Genomic DNA, 23,474 nt, shown 5'->3' on the forward strand with positions numbered 1-23,474 from the left:
GTAAGTAAGGAGGGATTTGAACCTAAACCTTCAGATCTCAAGTCCAGCATTCTATCTACTACTATATCTTGCCATCTTGATATTGCAATTCATAACATCAAGTGATTTATCCTCTGTTATCAAAATAAAAATTCATTGGTTGTGAGTATGAGCACACACATCCAGTAGTCTGAAAGGCCATATATTTCTCCAGAGGAGTACACTAATCAGTTCGAGTCTCCATCTCTGCTCCCACCCCTATAGTGCTTTGCACAGGATAGCATCTATCAACGGAAGTCATCCTCCCTGAATGATTGTCCTAATGGTATGTTGAGTGTAGATAGCCTAGGTCTTCATTTTCTCCTTACTACCTTTTCATCAAATGAGAGATTGACAAGACTCAACATGGCGACCTTGAATTGTGATCCAGGCTCCCAGGACGGCTCTCCCCAAACACTCTCCCTGTCTACACAATGAAGATGTTGGGCGAAAAGGAGCTCTAAGATCCCTTCTCATTTTGACATCCTCTGACTCTGTTTCTTTCCTCTTTCCCAGTGGTCTTTATTCCCAAAGTTGGTTTCTAATCCTGTATTTTGGGAAATGAACCAACCACTTCTCTTTGACTTGTTCTTTTCTGACTTCTCTATTTAAGGTCAAAGAATAGGAGATGTTCAATCACTGATAGAAATAGTTTTGCCAGTATCAAATCTAGTTCTAAAAAACGTTCTAAAGAAATGACAACCAATATTTTATACCTCAAGGAAAGAAAGGTAAGCTGACTGAATTCATTGTCCTAAGAATCAATACCATAAATATCCATGATTAGGTATAAACAGAGACATCTGTAGTCAGGCTGACACCATAGAGATATTGCATCCCCTGATAGGGATGCCCAGAGAGATAAGTCAGCTCTCATTAGATGGAGCTAATGCTTGATGGAGGACCATAGTCCACTGATAAATGTGGAGATAAAGGGGAAAGAATGATGCTCGTTTCACAAAGATAAGCATTAATATTTCCCTTTCCCTTCTTCTTGGCTACTCTCCACACATACTCAAACAAACTTCTGGCACTGCAACAGTCAGCAGTACCTTCATACTAAAAAGCCCAACTTGCTGTTGGTAATAAGCTCTCTAGTCTCAGCTTTCCTATCTGTAAAATGGGGACAATGATGTGTGCAGCATTTGCCTCAGATGGTTATTGAAAGAATCAAATGAGATTTTGTCAGTAAAGCACTTTGTAAACCTTAAAGTACTCTATTAATATCAGGTATTATTGTTAGCAATAATAATAATAACTAGCATTTATGTAGTGTTTTAAGGTTTACAAAGCATTTTACAAATATCATCTCACTTTACCTCACAAAAACTCGGGTAGTTGCTATCATTATGCCCATTTTACACAGAAGGAAACTGAAGCTGACAGAGAATAAGAAATTTATCCAGGTTCACCTGACTAGTAAGTGTTAAAGTCAGGATTTGAATCCAGGTCTGCCTTGACCCCAAGTTCAGCACATTATCTTCTAATCCATGTTGACTCTTGGGGAGAAGATATTTATGTTCCTGTGACCTGCAAACCCAAATCAGTGCAATCACCCATCTCTCAGACCTCAAGGCATGAAGTAAATTGCATGGAATTTTTTTTCAAGGTTACAAAAGATATGCCTCCTTAAAAACTTTAATTACATGCCATCTTTAAAGATGGCTGTCTAATGACCACATGGATCTCAATTCCTTTTAGCAAAGTGCCAATTTTTGTAAAAATTAGGCGGCTTCTTAAGATCTTATCATGAAACAAGCAGGGTAAAGACAGTAGTGAGGGGTCCTGTTGATGGAAAATCCTCATCACCTGACCTTTGTTCAATCAATAAGACAGAAGAGACCTCGCCACAACACAGCTTGTTTCAGCTAGTTTATTTACAGCAATTCTACATAGGGCTTATCCATCCTGAACCCCATCTTAATGAAAATACCAGAAAGATACCTTACGACAATTCTTTATCTATCACGTTCTTTTCCCAGACAGCACCACAGGACCTTTGTACTGCGAGACTTCTGTGAAGGTACAGGACACATTTCAAGTGTCTCTGGGTCAAATAGGACCACATACACACAGTATCAGAACTCCCCTGCCAGAGAAAATCACCTGGGAAGAGATAAGAGCTAGATTTCCCCAAAAGCCTGAAGACCTCCCATGTTCAAGCCTCCCCTTCTCCTAGATTCCAGTCTCTACTTAATGCCATCATTTTAAGGGTTGCCTTGGTTGAAATCAGGAGCGTCCCTTTAGGGCTCTGGTTAGCATTTCTTTTCTTTTCCCTAGAAGATTATTCTTTTCTTTTCTTTTCTTTTCTTTTCATTAGGAGAGCTTTATCCCCTCTGGACCTAACTCCCTGTTTACTGCCATCTTCATTCTATGCTGCTCCACTCCAGTGCTACCCAGCCTGCTCATCTCTTCCCTCAGATGGTTGGGCCCAAGCTTATTAGCTTTCTTACATCCCCTTCAGCAAATCATTCATCATCTCCCTCCCCCATTCCTCCGCAGAGCTTGATTCACTTCTGAATTCCATGCTGCAAGGCATGGTCTAGACAGGGAGACAGCTCTGTATTGGGAGACCAAACTTCATTCAGACAGACAAGGCATGGATAGAAGGGATGGGAAGGGCCATATATACACGGGTTTCAATTTCCACTCCTAGAAAATGGTAACTTGCAATAAATATATCAATCTTATTTTTCAGTACATAGATCAAATTTGACAATAAGTTAGCTCCCCACTTTTGCCTGTGTATCTTTGGTGTGTCTCTTTTGGCCTGGAAGGAGGTATTGTGGAATCTAGGGAGGGAGAACTTTATTTTATTGAGTTTGCACATGAAGTAGAAGGAAGGAAGAGAGAAAGAGGGGGGTAGAGAGGGAGAAAAAGAGAGAGGGCATAAGGCAAAAGATTAAAAAAAGATGGAACTTTTGAGAGCTTAAAAATAAACCATCTGGGTTTCCATATCGATCAATAAAATAATTGTGTTGTATTTCATTTTCAGTGTTTAAATTACCTTGATCAAACGGCACAATAGGAAAAAGATGTTGCTAGCCAAAGGAATCAGGTAGGGAGGTCTCAGAACACCTTATTTTCAGTCACACTTCAGTCATACACTCTTCTTTCTCTCTCTCTCCATCCCTCTCTTTCTCTGTCCCTCTCTCTGCCTCTTTCTTTTTCTCTCTATCTCCGTCTCTCTACCTATCTTTCTCTCTCCTCTCTCTCTTACTTTCTATCTCTCCACGTCTCCATCTTTGTCTCTCTTTCTGTCTCTTCCTCTCTCTGTCTCCCTTTCTCCCTCTCTTTTTTCCTCTCATATTAAAGCACACTCAATTCAAAATGGGACTTTGGGATTTAATTTCTTCTGCTTTCCATCACATTTTGAAATCCTTAAATGAAAACTCAGGATCATAAATCTAGGGCTAAAAGGAACCCTAGAAGTCATCACATTCAGCAAGGTGGCACAGTAAATAGAATGATAGACTTGGAATTGGAAAGACTAGAGTTCAAATTCTTCCATAGACTCTCATTAGAGCTATGCAACCTTGGCTAAGTCATTTAACTTGTCTTTGCCACAGTTTCTTTATGTGTAAAATGGGAGAGTGATCTACAAACCTTAAAGAGACAGATAAGTGCTGGCCATAAGTCTAAACCCCTCTTTTCAGAGATGAGAAAAGCTAAGACCCAGAGAGGTTAAATAAATGGGCCAAGGTCACATGGGCAGGAATTGAAAACAGCAAGATCTGAACTGAGATGCTCTGATTCAAAATCTAGAACCCTTTGCGTTGTTCTGTACTCCTCTTCACAGGACACAGAGTGTGTTTGGCTTATCATGGGGGGCGAAGGGGGCAGTGCTCTGTTGTTGTTTTGATTCATAACCACCACCAGACATAGCAACTGTATTTTGGAATGTTTACTATAATTGAAATGGATGTTAGGACATAGATTTGGACCTGAAAGAGGTCTCAGGGATCACTTGAGTTCCACCAGCTTATCACACAAATGAGGAAGCAGAAGATCAGTGAGGGAAAGTGAGCTGCTGAGAGTTATGCAGGTGTGAGAGGTGGTATTTGAACTAGGGTCCTTTGACTCCAAATCCAGGATCCTCTCTTCCACACTTATACTACTTTCTTTGTTGTTGCTGTTAAAGCCATTTTTCACTCGTGTCCAACTCTTTGTGACCCCATTTGGGGTTTTCTTGGCAGAGATACTGGAGTGGTTTGCCATTTCCTTCTCCAGCTCATTTTACAGATGAGGAAACTGAGGCAAACAAGGTGAAGTGACTTGCTCGGGGTCATATAGCTAGGAAATGTCTGAGGCCGGATTTGAACTCAGGAAGATGAGCTTTTCCTGATTCCAGGCCTGGCACTAGATCCACCGTGCCACCTAGAAGCCCATCGCGTTTCTATAGCACTTTAAATCGTTCAAAGAATCATCATCACTCTAGAACCAGGAGGGATCTTAAAGGCCATATCATCTAATTCCCTTGTTTTCTGGATGAGGAAAGACTAAAACATAAATGTATCAAATGGCACAGGCAGAATTGGAATCCAGGTCTTTTGACTCCAAAACTATTGATCATTGTATCCATATTATCCATTTTAATTCTTGGAGCAATCCTGAATGCTATGTACTACTGATATTATTATCTCCAGTTTATAGATGAGGAAACTGAGTTTCCAAGAAGTTAAGTTGAATGTTCTACAGACAGAAAATGAGTCAGTATTGAAAGTATGTCATTGCTGAACCCAAATTCAGCTCTTTCCCCACTGGACCATACTGCCTCTTCAAAGGACAACGCTGTCTGAAAGGTGTCATTTTGATTTGGGACCAGATGCTCTCTCAAAAAGACAGGCTTCCCTTTGCTCCCACTAGATGACAAATGGGATGGTGCAAAGAGACATATTTTTTTTTCTCCATGGGATTTTTGGATGTCATTAAGACGTGCAGTTTTTGTTTCTCTTCCCCCAATGGGCACTGGGTTCTGGTATAACTTATGCAACCTTCCTGCAGGGCTGTCCCTTCTATTCTTCAGTCTGGTGCCAAGAGCACAGTAAAAGAATCCATATGTGATTATAACTATAAAACCGAAAGGAAAATATTAGATGAAAATATAACGTTTTGGGGTTTCGAGGTTTGTTTTACCTTTAATGCTAGGCAGACAGTTTACACAAATCATTTTACTGCAAAGTAAGGTATAATGAGTTAAATGTGTTCCATGTCACCATCAATCATGTACGTTTGTCTTTGATGGACCAAACATTTCAGACACATTAAACGACTTTCTAATCATGTTAGGGAGAGAGGTGTACGGGTGGGGAGAGAGAAGGGAGGGGTGGGAAGAGATGGGGGAAAGTTTTCACTTTTTTTTCTTTTATACAGAAGTTCTATTAACATTTTCTGGCAATCTTCTCACATTTTGTATGGACTTCTCCTGGCTAATAATGTTTGCCTGGAGAATTTGTAAAGGTCTGAGAACTCCTTAATTCAATGTTCTAGAAATTATGAGAGCTGTGGGGGAAAGGAATTCTGGTTCCCATTTTATGATTGTCTTCTCCCTCTGTTTGAAATGCTGCCACTGTCATGGCACTGGACTGATAGATGGATTTTTTGTTGATGTGGGCAAAATGGACATCCTACTTCAGATCTTCTAAGGTCTAACAGGAGAGAAGGAGAAGTCTCAGGATTATGTTTATCTAAATGGAAGGTTGGGTTTCAACAAATTCACCGCTATTCCTGAGTGGTTTTTTTTTTTAATATTTGTGAGTTTAATTAGAATATTAACCAGATTCTCTGTCAGAAAAATAAAGCAGTTTCTAACCAAGTCAAAGTGACTGCCACAGACACATTCCCAAGGATCACCAAGCTTTGCATTTTGATTTTCTACACTAATCCAAACCATTGTCATTTGCCAATGAGCATCAAGTGTGAGAGAAAAAACCAGCTCCTCTTTCTTCTAATAATTTCCCAATTTTGCTGTTATTTGCCCTCTGTGTTGGAGAACCTTCCCCAAAGAAGCAACCTTTGACCTCCATATGATCAAAATTAAGGCCCATATTCTGTAAATTATTAAAGGGGAATTCAAACACACACGTGGGTATGTTGGTTCTGTCACACCCTTACTGAAAAAAACACCCCTGCCTTGTTCCAGTCATTTAGGCTCTTTGGTCCTCAAGCCACATTCGTATTGTATGGGGTTTTCACACGCTGGAGTACAAGAACAAGATCAAGTAGAGATTTGGGCAAAGAGAAAAGGACATAGTAGGGCTATCCCTTGGAGTAAGCCAAGAGAATGTGAGTAGCTAATTTCAAGCAGAAGGCCCTTCATCCATTTTCCTGGCTCCTAAGACCACTAACTATTTTTTAATCTGATTTTTATAGGCATTTTGATCCTAGGCACCAGGAATGATCCCTACATATACCAAAGAATATCAGAATCCCAGGGTTACAAACAACTTCAGAGACCGTCCAGCCGAACTCATTCCTGACCAAGAATTTCTTGAGCAAGTAATCTTACAATATTTGCTTGAAGATGTCCATCTAGTGAAAGGGAACCCACCACCTTGTGGTTTCCTCATGCCACTTTGGAATAGCTCTAATTGTTGGGAAGTTTTTTTTTCCCTTATAATTTCTGGAATATAAATCTGCCTCTCTATAGTTTTTTTTTCCCCCATTGCTCCTGGTTCATATGATCATAACTCCAGACCTTGGAAACATTGAATGGGTGTGGGGGTTGGGGGTCGAGGCCCCTTGTTTTATAGATGAAGAAAGGAGGCCCAGGGAATAAATGATTTACCCCAAGTCAAGTAATTATCTAGTGGCAGAGCTTGCATCTGAACTCATATCCTGACTTCTGGCAAACTTTGCTTCTGCTATTTGGAACCAAACAAAACAAACATAATCCCTTTCTCAAGACCGCATTCCAAGTGCTTGAAAGCAGCTATTATACCCTCATACGGCCTCCCTTCTTTCATGTTCTGCCCTTCTATATATTATCTTTCTTAATCCAGGTCAATATCCCTAGTTTCTTCAATTTATATTGCATGACACGTCCTTGAGGTACCTCAACATTTTGCTCATCCTCCTCTAGACACACTCTAACTTGTCAAAGTAATTCCTAAAATTTGATGCCCAGAATTGAACATAGCACTGCTCATTGGGTCTAACCACAAATACAGCAGTTTAGGTGTAAACCAGAAATTAGGTAGGCCAAAATGATTCCTTCCTGGATCTTTTCAAAATGCAGTAGCAGGATTATAAAGGAAATCATTTGCCTGTTCAACAAGTCCATCTCAGCCAAAACTAGGTCTGAATACCTATGTAACTCTGAATACCTATGGCTCTCATTTCTTTAGAATTGTCTCTCAGGAAAAGGAACTGAAGCAGGAAACAATTGTGGCAATGGTGATCTCAATACAATTAACACATAATCCTGATGGGAAAGAGAAAACCAGAGATAGAGATTGCATAATTATGAGATTCTAAAAAGTGGAACTGTGACAAAAACAAAAAATCTAACTACATAATCATTGGTGTGAAGTGGGTAAGGCACTGAAAGGAGAATTTAAAAATTGTTATGTCTGGAGACTATCTAAATCTTATTAGAAGCCCTTAGTAAATATATGGCAAGGATAATATACATATATCATATATGTGTGTGTATATGTATACACACATACACATCATTTTCTCACAGGATGGGGGAAACAGTATAGAGGACCGGCAAAATCATGGAGATATTCACCAAAGAATGGACCTTTATTTCAAATGGAAAAAAGAGAAGACTTAAATATGGCAGGTTAGAGAGAAACTAGAAATTAGGCAATTCAAAAAAAACCTGGAAAATTATTTTATACCAGCCTTCTGACTTTAATACAAAAACAAGTGGTTCTTTAGAGACACCAAAGGAAGGAATTCAGCTGGAGAATTGGTGGGACCCAGTGTGATCAGTAATGATTATAAAACAGATGGACTGAATGAATCACATGCCTTGTTCTTGATAAGCAAAATATTAGGGAAATTCCTATCCTTGTGCTCTCTCTTGAAACCAACAGGTTGCCCATTCTAGATCAGATGGTTGTAAGCAGACAGGATGTTCTAAACCTAATCGATATACTAGATGTACATAATTCACTAGGACTGAGACACTAGAGAGTTTTGAAATAACTCAAGGGTGAAATTGAGGAGCTATTGGCCAAAATGTTTAACTAGTCATTACAAATGACTGCTCAGCCTGAGGATTGCTGGGTGTCTGATACGATACTCTTTCATAAATGAAATGATATGGATAAATTGACTTCTTCATCAAATCCCAGCATACTAGAATATGGGGAACATGCCTTAAATCTCATGTAAAGTTTTGAGTAAATAAAAAGAGAAATAACCTCACAAAGTGGATAGTAAGCTTAAAGAACTCATTAATTCAGAAGACGCACAGTAGAAGCAAATAGATGCAAAACTTGTCAGGAAAATTCAAAATTGGGTTATGAACAGAAACTTGGATATTTGGGATCACATCTCCAACCTTTGAAGATGATCTTGTAGGAAGGAGCAAGGAATGGGATAATCACTTTTTTTCCACATCTTTTTCTCAGGGACAGAATCCAAGACTAGAGGGCTATAAGCATGGCTACTACAATAGTTATCTTTGAAAAAAAAAATCTTGTCCTTCCTCCCATTCTAGACCCATTTTAAGATGGTAAGATCATAGGTTTAGAGCTGGAAGATATACCTTGGAGATGACTTACTCCAATCCCTCATTTTATAAATGAGGAAACTGGGTCTGAGAGTGGCTAAGTAATTTGCCCAAAGTCACACAAGAGACCTTGAGAAATGAGAATTGAATCCTTGTCCTCTAAAAGTACAAATGGACTGTAAATGTCATGTGCCTTATTGTTATAATTGCTGATTTCATCATTGTTTTATTCTTGTGATGTTTTCTTCAAATGTTCAATGAGCCCTGATATCTTCTCAATATCCACCCCTCCTCCTAACTTCTCTATTTCCACTGATGATGCCACCGTCCTTCGAGTCACTCAGATTCAAAACCGTAGTCACCTTGATCTCTTTCCTTTCTAGCATTGCCCATATCCACTCAATGGCCAAATTCCATCAGTTCTATTTCTTTAACATTTCTCACATGGTCTACTCCTTTCTACTAGAACTGCCACCACTCAAAGGATTATTAGAATAGCTTCCTAAGAGCTCTTCTTGTTTCTAGTCTCTTCTTTCATGCTATTGTCAAAATCATCTCTCTCTAATGCACAGACTTAATACTTGCTCATACATATTCAGTACCTCCCCGTGGCTTACCAAATAAAAACTCATTACCTTGACTTTCAAGTCTTCCACAATCTGACCACAACCTATCCTTTGAATCTTCCTTCACCCTACTCCCTTTCTTAAATATTTTTTTTGTGCCTGGAATGCTCTCTCTTCTCATCTCCACCTCTGGCTTCCCTGACTTACTTCAGGCCCCAGCTAAAATCCCACCTTCTACAAGAAGCCTTTCCCAATCTTTCTTAATTCTAGTGCCCTGCTTCTGTTGACTAATTTATCCTCTCCATAGTCTGTACATAGTTGTTTGCATGTTGTCTCTCTTATTCAACTAGGAGCTCCTTGAGGGCAGAGACTGTCTTTTACCTTTCTTTGTATCCCTGGAAACTTAGAATGGTGTCTGGACCATAGTAGGTGCTTAATAAATGTTTATTGACTGACTAATTAGCCTACTTACTATTCTCTATTCTCTTGCCTTCTTCAGAAGCTATGTGTTTGCAGAGGCTAGTTCTCTTCATTTTCACCCTTTGCAATGCTTTTTTTTCCTGGCTTCTAGGTCTGGGTCCAATCCCATGTCCTTTAGGAAACCTGTCATTCCCCAATTCTAAGTGATTCCTCTGGATTTGTGATCCTCTGACATGGAAGGTATTCCATAAAACAAGCCAAGGGGTCCTTGACCCAATATCACATTTGGTAGGTCCTAAAGGAAACTTTCAGAGCTAGGGTGTGAAAGCACCAATACACATCAATGAAATAAAATGGAAAATGTTTAAAATCAGAAGTTCCTTTTAATGTTATTCATAGGCTTATAGAACTATAACTAGAAGGAACCTTAGAAGTCCATCTTGTCCAAACCTTTCATTTTACAAATAAGAAAACTGAGGCCAAGAGAATCTTGCTCAAGGTCATACAAATAGTAAAGGAGAAGGATGGGATTTAAACCCAGGTCCTCTCATTGAATTTAAAAAAAGATATTTTTACTTCAGTGTAGTTATTTACATGTTTTCTCCTCTAATTAGAATGTAAACTTCTTGAGGGAAGGGCCTTTGTTTCTTCTGCACTTAGCACTTTCTATTGTAAGTGCTTCATAATTGCTTGTTGATTTGACTTGACTTCTCCACTAAACTGTACTTAGCTTCAGCCCCTGATAGTTCTTTCATCCATAATAGATATTATTGAGAACATTTGTGGTTTTAGAAGGAGGATGTCACAGTGGATAAAGAGCCTGACTCAAAACCAGTAAGAATTAGGTTCAAGTCTCACCTCTGGTGTGTACTAGCCATGAGATCCTGGGCATGTCATGGGATCTTTTGGTGTTCTTGGGGATTCTGGAAGACTAAGTTTCAGAGAAGGTGTCTGTTGACATTGGTAGACCTGGCAATTGTCTCTACGTGTGGAATCCTAGGTCTAGTTCCTCTCCCTATGACATGCAAATGGAGGTGCATTGGTCAAGTAGTGAGAATGAGAGACATCCCACCCTCTCAAAATATACATTGGTACCCCAAAGGTATTAAAAGAAGATGGCTTCCAGTGTTGGGGGTGGATTCTCTATGGGAAAAAATAAGAAAACACGAACAAATAATTTTATAAGCATGGATGAGGGGAGATCATAGGATCATAGAGGGGTTAAATACTATCTAACCCAACTCCCTCATTTTATAGGTGAAGAAACTGAGGCCCATGGAGGTTCATTAAGTTGCCAAAGGTTGCATAGGCAGTAAACATAAGAGGGGGAGGAGACAAGCTTGCAATTTGTCCCTAAGAGGCAGTATCCACACTAATAAAACCATGAATCTGCCAAAATCTGCCACGTACAATTTTTAGATTCCTGGGAGTGTGTCTTAGAAGGAGCCATCTGAGGATCTGCCTTAATGTGATGAAAAATTTCGTGAAGAGGACAGAATAATGGATATGGAAAACTCCGCCCAGGAGGAATCTGGATTTGAGAAAGAAATTGTTCTGTGACATAGTCTGGGAGAAGAAAGTGTGTTCTTAAGTGAATGTTGTTGATCAGTTGTGTCCAACTTTTCCTGGCTCCATTTGAGGTTTTCTTGGCAAAGGTACTGGAGTGGTTTGCCATTTCCTTCTCCGGCTCCTTTTACAGATAAGGAAACTGAGACACACAGGGTTAAGTGACTTGCCCAGGGTCACACAGCTAGGACGTATCTGGGGCCAGATTTGAACTCTAGGCCCAGTGCTCTGTGCATTATGGCACCACCTAGCTGCCCTTGTAAGTTATTATGAGATCCTTTCTTCCCCCAACAATTCTTCCTAAAAATAATCTCAAATGGGACGGCTATATGGCAGGGTTAGGTCTTTCAGGATGGGAGTCCTGTAAGTATGTTGAGAAATCAGTGTCATTCATGTACTCTTTTTGACATGTGACTTGAGCTACCATGTGGACACCATAAAGTTAAAACATCAGACATACAAACTATTCCACCCTCCACCAGTACCCATGTTATATCAACCTCCCAAACCAGATGCTCTCAATAGTAGATGCAGCATCTGGTTGAAGAAAGCTACCATACCAGAACTTGGTTGGGCCAAAATATTCTGTGGCCATAGTTTGAATCTCTTAGTGACAATCCTTCCTTCTAATATGGAGGGCATGGGGAGAAGGTATAGATATTAATTATTCTTAACATCAAGAAACTCCTAGCTAGACTAGTCTTATCAATCTCATTCATATGCACAAGTTGCTTCCATGTTAGCTTTACTAATCCTTAGTCTGAATGTATTTATTTAATATCACAGTTTCCTGTAGTCAAACCTAATTAATTAAAAAAAAACTTGAGGACAGGGTCAGTCTGAATTACAGAATTTGCTTCAAGAAATCTCATCAGTTAATTTCATGCATATTCCTAGACCTAGTCTAATAAAGGGTTGCTTGGTAGAGGTTCTTAAATGTCTGGTATAATGATGAAGTTGATTAGTGATAGTGAGTGTGTCAATTACTATGGATGCTGCTACAGTGTTTGAAGAGGCTTGGAAACTGCCTTCTTAAATAAAGCAATCTTGTTTATACAGTTAATTGGCTTAGCAAAGATTTTAAGTAAGGGTAGTCCTTCTCATCTCCCATCTTTCTAACATAACATCAATTGTTCTTCTAAATGAAAGAATATATTTTCTAGACTCAATGCTACTTAGTTTAAGGAATTTAAGAATTTAAATTCATAGGGCAGTCCTGTGAAAAATTTTGTTGTATGCAGCCCTGCAGTCTGTATATTTCACAGAACATTTATTAATCACCTGCTGTGTGAATCCTTACAGATGCCGAAACAAAACTAACACACAGTTCCTGTCCTCAATAAGTTTATAACATAGAAGAGGGAAAGAAAGCCATATACAGAAGACCATCACTCAGATTAGATTATGATAATCATCTGGGCACCTCATCACTTTCCACCCGTCATGTCTTCCAACTCTCAGCCCAATATTATCTCCTCAGTAAAAATAAGTTATTTATTTTGTTGAATAGCAGCAAAAGCTATTAGCACCAAAGGACTCCAAGTCTCATACATTTGAAAGAGTTACTTGTGGCCTCCACCAGAGTTTTGTTATCCTAAAAATTTCTGTTTTTCTGACTTTGGTAAGGTAATCCAGTTGAAAACTTTAGCCTAGGCCATAAATAAATATCTGAACCACAGGACCAGAGCAAAGATCACTGGACTTGGAATAAGAAGAAATGTGAGTCTAAACCCTTATTATGACTTTTGCTCAACATGTGACCAGGCACAACCTCCAGCCTCAGTTTCTTCATCTATAAAATAGGGATAGCTCTGTTTGCATAATTGTGACGATAAAAACAACAGCAAATAAAAAAATTTAAATCCTCCTAAATCCTCTCTCTCTACTCTAAGGTAGACATGCCTTTCTTCTTGCCTAACACCTTTTTTCTCCTGGCTTTTCTACTCTCTACTGGATACTTTCATGTTTCATGTCTGTGTAATTGGGATATTATCCGGCACTCCCAGATGTCTCCCTGCTTGTGGCGTCAGAGATGGAGGAAAAAAAAAACTAGATACACTTCAAAAGAAATCCTCCCCTAGTCCCTCTAAAACACACAGACTTTGATGACAAGTTGCCCTGATGTGGAGGTGACAAAGGACCCAGACATTTCATTCATCAATAAAGAGTAGTGACAAGAACCTAGTAGAACCCAACTGTGCCATGTCCAAGGGTGGCCTCTCCCAGGACCTTTGTTGACCCCCCTTTCATCTGCTTTAAAGGCTATCTGAAGCAAGGTTCTGGTAACCTCTCTAGTACTATCTTTCATGGCTCCTCACCCCTGGATGTCTCAAGTTAGCCCTTTTGATTTCCCTTGTATGAGTGAAAATGTCCTTTAATAAAGATCTATTTCCCTAAGTGGTAATGAGCAGTCTGACCATTGTGTAAAAGGCTCTTTTCAGTCACCAAATTGTCCTTATGGACTGGCCAACCACGCAAGATATTTGCAAGGAAAGCACAGTGTAAGCCTTAAAGAACTCTAGAAATATAAGCTACTACTACTATTATTACTACTACCACCACCACCATCACCACCGCCACCACCACCACCACCACCACCACCACCACCACTACTACTACTACTACTACTCAGTTGGGATCAACCCAAATTCTAAGCCAGGAGAACCCAAATTAATTATTTAGGGGGAACATGTTTACCCATCATGACTATCTAGACTCAGAGTTCCCCAAAGCCAAAGATGCCATGTTCTCAATGGTCTCAATTTCAAGAGAGGCCTCCTCCGTTGTCAGGGGTTCTCACTTACACTCTCCCTCCTGTAGGCATAGCTGGTCATTTCTTTCATCATTTCTCTTAGGAAGGGACAAGGGGAGGGGGTTTAAGGAAGAGGGAGTTTGTAGTGGCTTCTTGACTAGACCCATGGGGGTGATGAGCAGTGGCTGGGACAGATTGAATTTCAGACTTTGAAAGGGCAGTGTTGCCAAGAAGGCTGTGCATCTCCTCACTCTCCACTCAAACAACCATGACATGTAAGATCTGCTGGCCCCCTTGATTGTAGAGAAATAAATAAATGAATTATGTTGTTGGGGTTTGGGCCTCGGCACAAACACATGGTCTGTATTTATTCGCACAGTGAGAGGTCCACCAGCCACTTGATGTAAAAGACCAAAATGATAATTCTTTTCTTTAGGCACTTTGGTGCCATATGGAATGTATATAAATCATATTTTTGTTTTAACAGCAGGGGCTTTGTTGATAGATAAACATGTGGTTTATCTAAAAAAAAAGAGAGAGAGAGAGAGGATTGTGCTTTGAACAATCATTTAATGTCCGTGGATGTGCCAAATAAAAATAAAAACATAATTTTGAAAGAAGCTGGCCTTGTGCCCAAATCTTTGAGCAAGAATTCCTCCCCAACTGAAGTAGATAATGTGTGTCTATCTGTTTTGAGTTTAAGCTATGCTCTCTACTCAACCCCACGACAAATTGAATTGTGGACTAATGCTCACTAATAGGACAAGACATTACCTTTATGAATGACCTCATGGAGAAGAGATTGGCGAGCATCGTGGAGAGGCCTTGAGCCAGGCAGCTCTGGGCTATGAATCCTAGCTTCAACTCAGCAAGGCAGATTGCGTCATCTCCTTCTTTCCAATTCCAGCTTGGGATGTTTAGCAGATGGGCCTGAGGGAGCAAATACAGGTACAGGAGATCACTTTAGAGAGAGAGACACACACACACACAGAGAGAAATTATTTTTCTCCATTAAAAAAAGAATCCTTACAAGAATGTCTCATTGACCAAGTGACAGGAGACAAAGACAAGAAGGAAGGAGACCACCTTCTTGTGACTGCTTGACTCTGACAATTGGTATTTTCACTCAATTTGGCTGTTGACCAGATCTCCTTATTTCCCTGGGACTTTTCTGTATTTCTTCTCATCATTTTCCCTAGTTTTAGGGCCAAGCTCATTCCCTGAGCCTTGTTTCCTTCCTTTAGCCAAAGAGTACAAAGAGGGAATTTTCTCCTGTGTCAGACAAATTAAGCCATTCTGCTAAGTGAGCCCTTGAACTAAACTCGAAGCTCCCTGTAGGTAAGCCTTGTCTCCGACCTTGTACCATCACAGCCAGATCATTGTTTTAGGCAAACATGAGGCATTTGAATACCTGTTGATACACTGATGGTCCTTAGCTGAGGCCTGTTCAACATTTTTTTGTCAACAATATGGATGAAAATGAGGAAACCTGAGTGTGACATGGCTGAGGGTGAGGGGAGGTGGGGGGAGAAGCTCATGTAATCTCAGGCTAATTTAATATAAGTATGATATCCAAATCAAAAGAAGCAAGGATCCCACTGTACTCTGTACTAGTAAGACGATACATCTGGAAATAGTATACCTAGTTCTGGCTTCCACACCTTAAAAAGAAATGGATAACCTAAAAATTATATAGAGGAGAAAACCCAAAATGTTAAGGAGTCTAGACACCATATCAGAGTAAAGAAGAGTCCTGGGAATTAGGGGTGTTTAACCTGGCAAAAATAAGGTTAAGGAGAGACATGATAGTCATATTAAAATATGGGCTGTCATGTGGAAGATGGATTACACATTCTGCACTGTTCCTGATGGCAGCAAACCAACACAAGGAAGGTACGGGAAGAGGGATTTTGGATAATCTAAGAATATCCTAACAATTAAAGCTAACAACAAACTGACTTCCATGGAAAGCTGTGAACTCCCAGTCAATGAAAGCAATTGAGAGGTCAACAACAGGCATTGGTGAGGAGGAGGTTGGATTGGATGACTTCTAAGACCTTATAAGACTCTGTGATTCTTTGGTTATCTTCTCCTTCTTTATGGTACTGGGAAGGCCAAAGATTGTGCTTTATTCACTTCTGATAATGTGCTCAGAAATCTTACTTGAAGGAAAGAAAGTTCTCCATGGAAGAATATAGAAAGGCACCTTTATGGGTCTTTTCAGAGTGGGGTTGACTCCCTATTCATCTGAGTACTGACCCAAAGACAGCTCTTCCAAGGGCTTGATGGAGCCAGATTCAAAAATACTAATATTTAAAGTCATAGCATAAGTCTGGGCTAGGATCAATGCTTAGCACCCTAAGATTGTTCCTCCCCTACTTCCCCCCACCAGTCACGCAATTCTAGTAAGCCATCTTTTCTCCCACTTCAATGCCCTGCTGGTATCTACTTTGGGAACATCAATCTTTGCTTTATTTTCAAAGATGCCTCAATGGAGGCAGCTAGGCTTTGAGGCAAAAATCTGGATTTTGAGTCCTGACTTGACCACTTTCTAAATGAGTGAATATAGACAAATCATTTCAGCTCCCTGGGAGTTATTATCCCCATATGTAAGACTGAGGACATTCAATTAGACTAATCAATCAAATAATCACGCACTCAGAACTTATTAAGTGTCCATTCTGTGCCAGGAACTGTGCTTGGCACTAGAGATTTAGAGACAAAAATACAAAATGCTTCCTACTCTCAAAAAAGCTCATATTCTATTTGATATTATTGAAAGTCTCTTCTGGCCCTGACCTTTTCTGATTCATTATAATAGAATAAACCAATTGAGTGATGAGATATGAATTTGAACTTAAATGCCCCAAGAATGTGGGTTGAACATGAGACCATAGATTTAGTACTGGAAGGACCTCAGAGGTCCTCTACTCCAGCCCCCAGGGACTTAAGAAACAATGCCACTGGCACTTCAGTGACCAATACCCCTAATGCAGAGGCAAGTGAAGAGTGAGGTACGGCTACCATAGCTTCTTGAATTTCAAATTAGGGGTGGGGGTGCCACTTAGAGGATCCCTCCAAGTTCCATGTGCTTGTCAAAATATAAAGTTTTCAGTCCTCACTCATAACTCAAGTCTCTGACTCCTCACTCCTCACTCTTCCATCTGGTTTGAGTTCTTTGTTTAGACATATTTTACATGTCATTACATGTGAAATTCAAGTTAGTTCCATTACTTGGGGCTTCCTTTGCCCCTTCTGTTGGCCAGCTCACTTTCTCCAATCACTGAGTAAAGTAGGAGTGGGAGTGAGATGGGGAAGAAAAATCGTGTTAATGAAACAAAAAAGATCCTGATCCGCCATGGGGATTCACATTATGAGTTTCTACCTCTTTTTGGCATCTTCATTGGAAAGAAATCTTGGCCTGGTGGAAAGTGCCCAAATAGAAGCACAGGAGAAAAATCCCCTAATTTAGAAAATACATCTGTGCCCCAAAGGCAAGGCCAGAAGCGTCTCTCCAGTCACAATGTTAGTGGCCTTTACCTCAGTTGTAGAAGATGGGGAAAGCATTGAAATGAGAGTGGGAGGCTTAGATTCTAGGCCTGATTAACCACTCATTTCTGTAACCTTGAGCAATTCACCATTATGTCATGGTGAATGGGAAGAAAACCCACACTGATATCAGAGAACTGTGTTTGAGCCCAGATTCCAATTCTTTAATCACTTGCTAAATGACTCTGGGAAAGTCACTTAATGTTGCTGAGATTCACCAAGGATAACATCTCACTAAGTACTTTACAAGGTAAGAAAAGGGCTTTACAAACCTTAGAGAGCTCCATGAATATGGCTTATTATTAACAGTAATTAATGGCTCTAGCTTGGCCAAAGAAGAGGTCCTAACCTTCACTGGAGAGGTGGGGGACTAGGGGTGTGAAACATTGTGCATATTTTTCATCTCAGTTGATATCCTAGTTTTAAATGATTATTTTTTTATTCTTCATTACAAGGTATACAATCTTTGGGTAGGGGAGAGAGGAAGGATGTATTTGGAAATAAAGGGGAAGTTAAAGCAAAATATTTTAATAAAATTTATCTTTAAAATAATAATATCTTTTGTTCTTCAATTGTTTCTGCTGTGTCTGATTCTTCGTGACCTCATTCGGGGTTTTCTTGGCAAAGATGCTGGAGTGGTTTGCCATTTCCTTTTACAGATGAGGAAACTGAGGCAAACAGGGTTAAGAGACTTGCCCAGGGTCAAACAGCTAATAAATGTCTGAGGCTAGATTTGAACTCAGGAATATGAGTCTTTCTGATTCCAAGCCTGGCTCTCTGTGCACTGTGGCACCACCTAGCTGCCCTATAGTATGTTAGTAATATCTTAGTATGGTGGAAAGACCTCTGACTCTCAAGTCAGAGAACTTCTGTTCAAATCTTGCTTCTGATGTTTGCTATCTATATGGCCTTGGGTAAGTCATTTACACTCTTTAGGCCTCAGTTTCCTCAACTGTAAAGAGAATGGCTTGTGCTAGACAGACTCTGAGGCCCCTAGATCTATGATCTCAATTTTCTCACAGGCAAAATTGAAATAATAGCATCGGCCCTTCCTGCTTAAGTGGGATAACACCTTATTAAATGGGCATGTCAGAACACTTTGAAAAGTTTAAAGTCACAGTTATTACTAAGAGGAATAGAGGAGTTCAGCTACATCCCAGTACTGCCAATGGCCATCCTCACCATCCCCATCCCCACTGTGCTCCCCACCTTCATCAAGGACCAATTCACACTAAGTATCTTTCCTTAAGGAGATGAAAGCTCCCTACATTGAGAGCAAAGAAAGCCCAATGGTATCATTCTTCTCCTTCAGAGATAGAAATGTGGTGCCTTGGATGCTTTTCAGTGTGACAAACTGTATCACTTCTGGGGAGTATCAATCCCTTCTGCTCTGCTTGCTCCTAGGGTCTACTGCTAGGCTGATGGGTCCACGTGTTCCGACATTTGAGGGATCACGGCTGCTGGTACCACCTGTCCAGAGCACTGGCTCAAAAACACACTCCCCTAAGTTTCTGCACACCAAAACTAGCTCATCTTTTTCTGCAATAGTTCTATGAGATGTCTAAAGTTCTGTGAAAATAGAATGTATTCCCCACCCCTTGGCCATAAGCTCCTTGAGAACAGGAACATATTTTTTGTTTGTCTCCTTGTGTATTTTCACATAGCTAGCTAGTGCCTTTCACACACTTATTAGGTCAAGAGTCTGTGATTTCAGACGCAGAACGCTGCATCTGTAGTTTTAGGGAGTTTCCGGAGGATGAGACAGAGGGAGGGACTTGCTCATGGTCACACATCTAAGAAGAGGGCAAGGTGAAATCCAAAAACAGGTCTTCCTGACCAGAATTGCAGCACTGTCCCACTATGTAACGTAGCTTTGAACATAGTAGGTGTTTAATCAACGCTCATTGAATTAAATATTTCCTGAATTAAAGGAGACAAACTGAGTGAAAAAACAAACAAACAAACTACAAAGTAGGGAGGCTAGGTGGCACAGTGGATAGTGCCAGGCCTGGAGTCAGGAAGTCCTGAGTTCAAATCCTGTCTCAGATACTTACTAGTTATGCAATCCTGGGCAAGTCACTTAACCCTACTTGCTTTAGTTTCCTCCTCTGTCAAATGAATTGGAGAAGGAAATGGCAAACCACTCCAATATCTTAACCAAGAAAATTCCAAATGGGATCACAAAGAGTCAGACGTGACTGAAATGACTTAACAACAAGCAACAAACACAAAGGATTATTATAATTATATTTGAAAGGTAGGCTTGACTTCTTACTGAGAGCCCAGGAATGTGCAGCTGCTTATCCTGGATCACGCAAGATGGGGGGACGCTGGGAAAGCCCGTTCTCCAAAAACTAAGGTCTTTGGGGGTTGAGTCACCCCAGGTCCCACAGGTTCAGAGGCTAGATTTGAGCTCAGGTACCCCGACTCCAGAACCAGGAAGAATTCACTGTATCACGCTGGGAAGCTGGGCACAGCAGCGATAAGCTTGACCTTGGCTTAAGGCTGGTTTCAGTCAACTGTGCTGCTCAGCAGGCTGTCTGGATGAAGAATGGCAGTGCCAAGGGAGCTGCCACGATCACAGCCCCCTCAGCTTCCCCACCTCTCCTCTTGAAGATGGTTCTGGTGACAATGTATTGGCGGTCCTGAGGCATTTCCTTGGCACTCAGTTGGGTGGAAAAAAGAGTCTGGGTAACTGTCAAAGCCAATTCCCCCTCTCTGTTTAGAAATCTCAGAAGTTCTGCCATCAGGACAGGGTGCTTTTATGTTTCTGACTTGCCTGGCCAAAGTCTCAATCTTTGATTTTTTTGCACAGCCCCAGGACCCAAATAAATTGGGACTAAAAGACTAAAAAGAAATCAGACTCCGGGCAAGTAAGAATGGAGGAGAGATGCCCTCTATTATTTTTGAACAATTTATACAGTTCACATTTGTAAGAGATGTTGAAGATGAAAGTAGGCATGCATAGGCACAGGCTCCAAACTGTGGTGGGGTGGTGGAGTTGTTTTAGCTTTGACAAGAATCATTTCACTCAAATTCAGTTGAATACATCAAAAAAAAAAAAAAGCTTTGTTTCTAATTTGAAGGAGCCTTAACCCCTTTCCAAATATAGAGCATTATTATTCCCATTCAGTGTAAATCTGCCTTAAAGCAGGAGGGAGGGAATGAGGGAGGGAGGGAGAGAGAGAGAGAGAGAGAGAGAGAGAGAGAGAGAGAGAACCCAACCCAACTAAACTTTAAATTGCCAAAATAAATAACCATCAGTAGACATTCAGCTCCATACTAACATCATCCACCAATGTGAAGGTCAAAGCTAGGAAAATTCCAACACCAGCACCAGGGAAAATCCCATAGAGCATCACCAGCTATGGAGCTACAACTCAGGAGCTTCGGCAAGTTGGGGCTGGTTTGTCACTGACATTGTCTCCATGTGCTCAGCTCGAGGTTGTCCTGGTTTTCGAGACACAGACAGATGAATACGACCTTGGGTGCCCACCACCAAACCTGCCTGCTATGTAATGTTGAACTGCAGAAAAGCAGCCACCTGCTGAGGGCTGGCTAATGGTTGGCAATGACGGTGATCTCCGAGTGGAGGGCGAATCGCCGACAGCAGGATACACTCAAAAGAAGAGCCTTCGGTGGGCTCCCACATGGCAAAATGGGTCATCGTTTGCCAGCAATTAAGGAATAATGGCATGGGGCTGTTGCAATTGGCAGAATGGAGTCATCTCTGGGTCATCATCCTGTTTGTTATGTAGGGAACGAGGGCTGGATGATGGGGATCACTCTCACTCCTGATCCAGCTGGGAGTTATTGTGTTCAACGAAGACACCTGGACCCGGGTACAAAGTAGCTTCTGGTCTTTAGGATTCATTGCTAAGATAAGCTACTGAGTCTCAAATAAAGGAGTCACTAGCTACTTTCCCTCCCCAAAAGCTGTTTTCCTGGGAGCTTACTAAGTAGAAAAGTATTGCTTTTGGGAAGAGAGACTGAGTTCTAAATTGTAGATAAGCAAATCACAAGAGAAGAGAAAAAAGAACCAATATCCCCTGAAACTCATACACATATGCACTTTCCTAAACCATACATCTTAAGAAATTATACATTTATTTTTAAATCTCCTGAGAGGGAACTTCCTCCCTGAAATGAACTATGCTCATTCTAAACTTCGTTTGAGGTGAACCAAGTCCATATAATCAAAATATCTGAGTTAAATACGTCCTCAAGGATTATGTTTTTCAACCCATACCTGAAGCAGGAATCCTGCTCATGTTGCATTCCCTCTAGGTCTACCTCATCTCCTTGTGGATTCAGAAATTCATAGTAAACTGGTCATTCCGCTCAGACCATACTTACTCTCATCCCTTTGGGTCCTATAGCTTTGAACAGTGACAGTGCAGTATAATTGATCTTTGGGGACATCTGCCTTGCCTAACCAGATGAACTGCCAGTTCTTTGAAGGCAGGCTTCTTCCACCTTTTCTTTCTTGTATTGTCCACAGCAATAAGATAGACCACTGAGCACATAGTAGGCACTCACTGCATTGCTACTGAATGTTCAAAGTGCATAAATGAGAGAAATTTAGGGTATTTAACAAAAAGTAATCTAGGGATGTGTCAAAAGCTCCATACAGTGGACACTTACTAAAGGAATAAATATGAACGTTAATAACAGAAATGTGGCATAATATAATAAAAATAATAATAATAGCTTACATTTATATAGCACTTACTATGTGCCAGGCATTGTGCTAACTGCTTTACAATTTTTATATATTTTGAACCTCACACCAAACTTGAGAGGTAGGTGATAGTATTATCCCTGTTTTCCAGATTAGGACACTGAGACGAACAGAGGTTAAGTGACTTGCCCAGGGTCACACAGCTTAGAAGTGTCTGAGGCCAGATTTGAACTTGGGTCTTCCTGACTCCAGGCCCAGTGCTCTATCCATAATACCACCTCACTGCCATGGACAAGTTAATTAGCCTCCCTGGGACTCAGTTTCCTCATCTGTAAAATGAGGATAATTTCACAGAGTTATTAAAGATTAAATAATGTGTGTCAAGAGCTTTGAATACCTTAAAGTGCTACATAAATGTTAGCTATTTTATGAATAAAGATCTCTTCCAAAGACCCAGTAATACCTGGATATTTGGCTAGAAGGAATTTTCCAAAGAGATTGTTACCTATCATACCTCTTTTTTCCATAATACTTTTTTGATAGTATGGGGCTGAAGTAGAAAGTGGGAGCCATTGGGAACTCAAAACTTAAAAAAAAACCACATGTTAAACATTGTTTTACCATATAATTGGGGGAAATTAAAATATTATATATATTTTTTAAAATGAAAGAAAGTGGAAGCCATAGGTGACCTGGAGCTTGCAAGCTTAAACCAGCTCTCGAGAACAGACTGCTGCATTTTCAGCATGATCATTTACACTTGGAAATTGGAATTACTACAAATCAGGCATGGTTTATTGTTTTGATGGTTTTCTAGACTTTAAAAAAAAGTAATAGAGAAAATATTAAAGCAGATTAAAGTTAAAGATGTATTGTGTATTCATCCCCCAACCCCCACCAGGAAGCCAGTTGTTAAATATTTACCAGCAAGACAGTTAAATATTTATTGGTGCACTGCTGATAGGTTCCATGTTTACATACCCACATGAGAGGCAGGCTCTCACTTTCTTACCTTGTTGTGATACTGTAGCATCTGGGTGATAATTCTGATTTTCGGGTGGTAGTTCTTTATGGAAATCACTCTACAAAAGAAAAAGCCAAAGTTGAGGTCTCCTTTCTTGCTCTAGCACCCTTAGTGGCTCCCTATTGTTTCCTTCATCTTTAAAATGAGGTGATTGGACTAGATGACCTAGGTAGAAGGTCTTAACTGTGGGCAGTCCCAGGTATTATTGTTGT

At 40.4% G+C, this 23,474-nt stretch overlaps 1 protein-coding gene across 5 annotated transcripts in view; it reads right to left on the minus strand.

Moving 5' to 3' along the window:
- Positions 1–23,474, minus strand: part of KCNMA1 (potassium calcium-activated channel subfamily M alpha 1) — a 907,067-nt gene that overhangs the window by 216,008 nt on the left and 667,585 nt on the right. For all 5 annotated transcript variants that reach the window (XM_027858884.1, XM_027858875.1, XM_027858865.1 and 2 more), the window contains exons 13-14: positions 23,251–23,320; positions 14,783–14,938 (exon numbers count right to left, since the gene is read on the minus strand). In XM_027858884.1, coding sequence (XP_027714685.1) covers positions 14,783–14,938; positions 23,251–23,320 — 226 coding nt within the window. The remainder of the gene's footprint in view (positions 1–14,782; positions 14,939–23,250; positions 23,321–23,474) is intronic.

Source organism: Vombatus ursinus, unplaced genomic scaffold (genome assembly GCF_900497805.2).
Source record: "Vombatus ursinus unplaced genomic scaffold, bare-nosed wombat genome assembly UNPS02000749.1, whole genome shotgun sequence".
In the NCBI taxonomy this organism is placed as follows: domain Eukaryota; kingdom Metazoa; phylum Chordata; class Mammalia; order Diprotodontia; family Vombatidae; genus Vombatus; species Vombatus ursinus.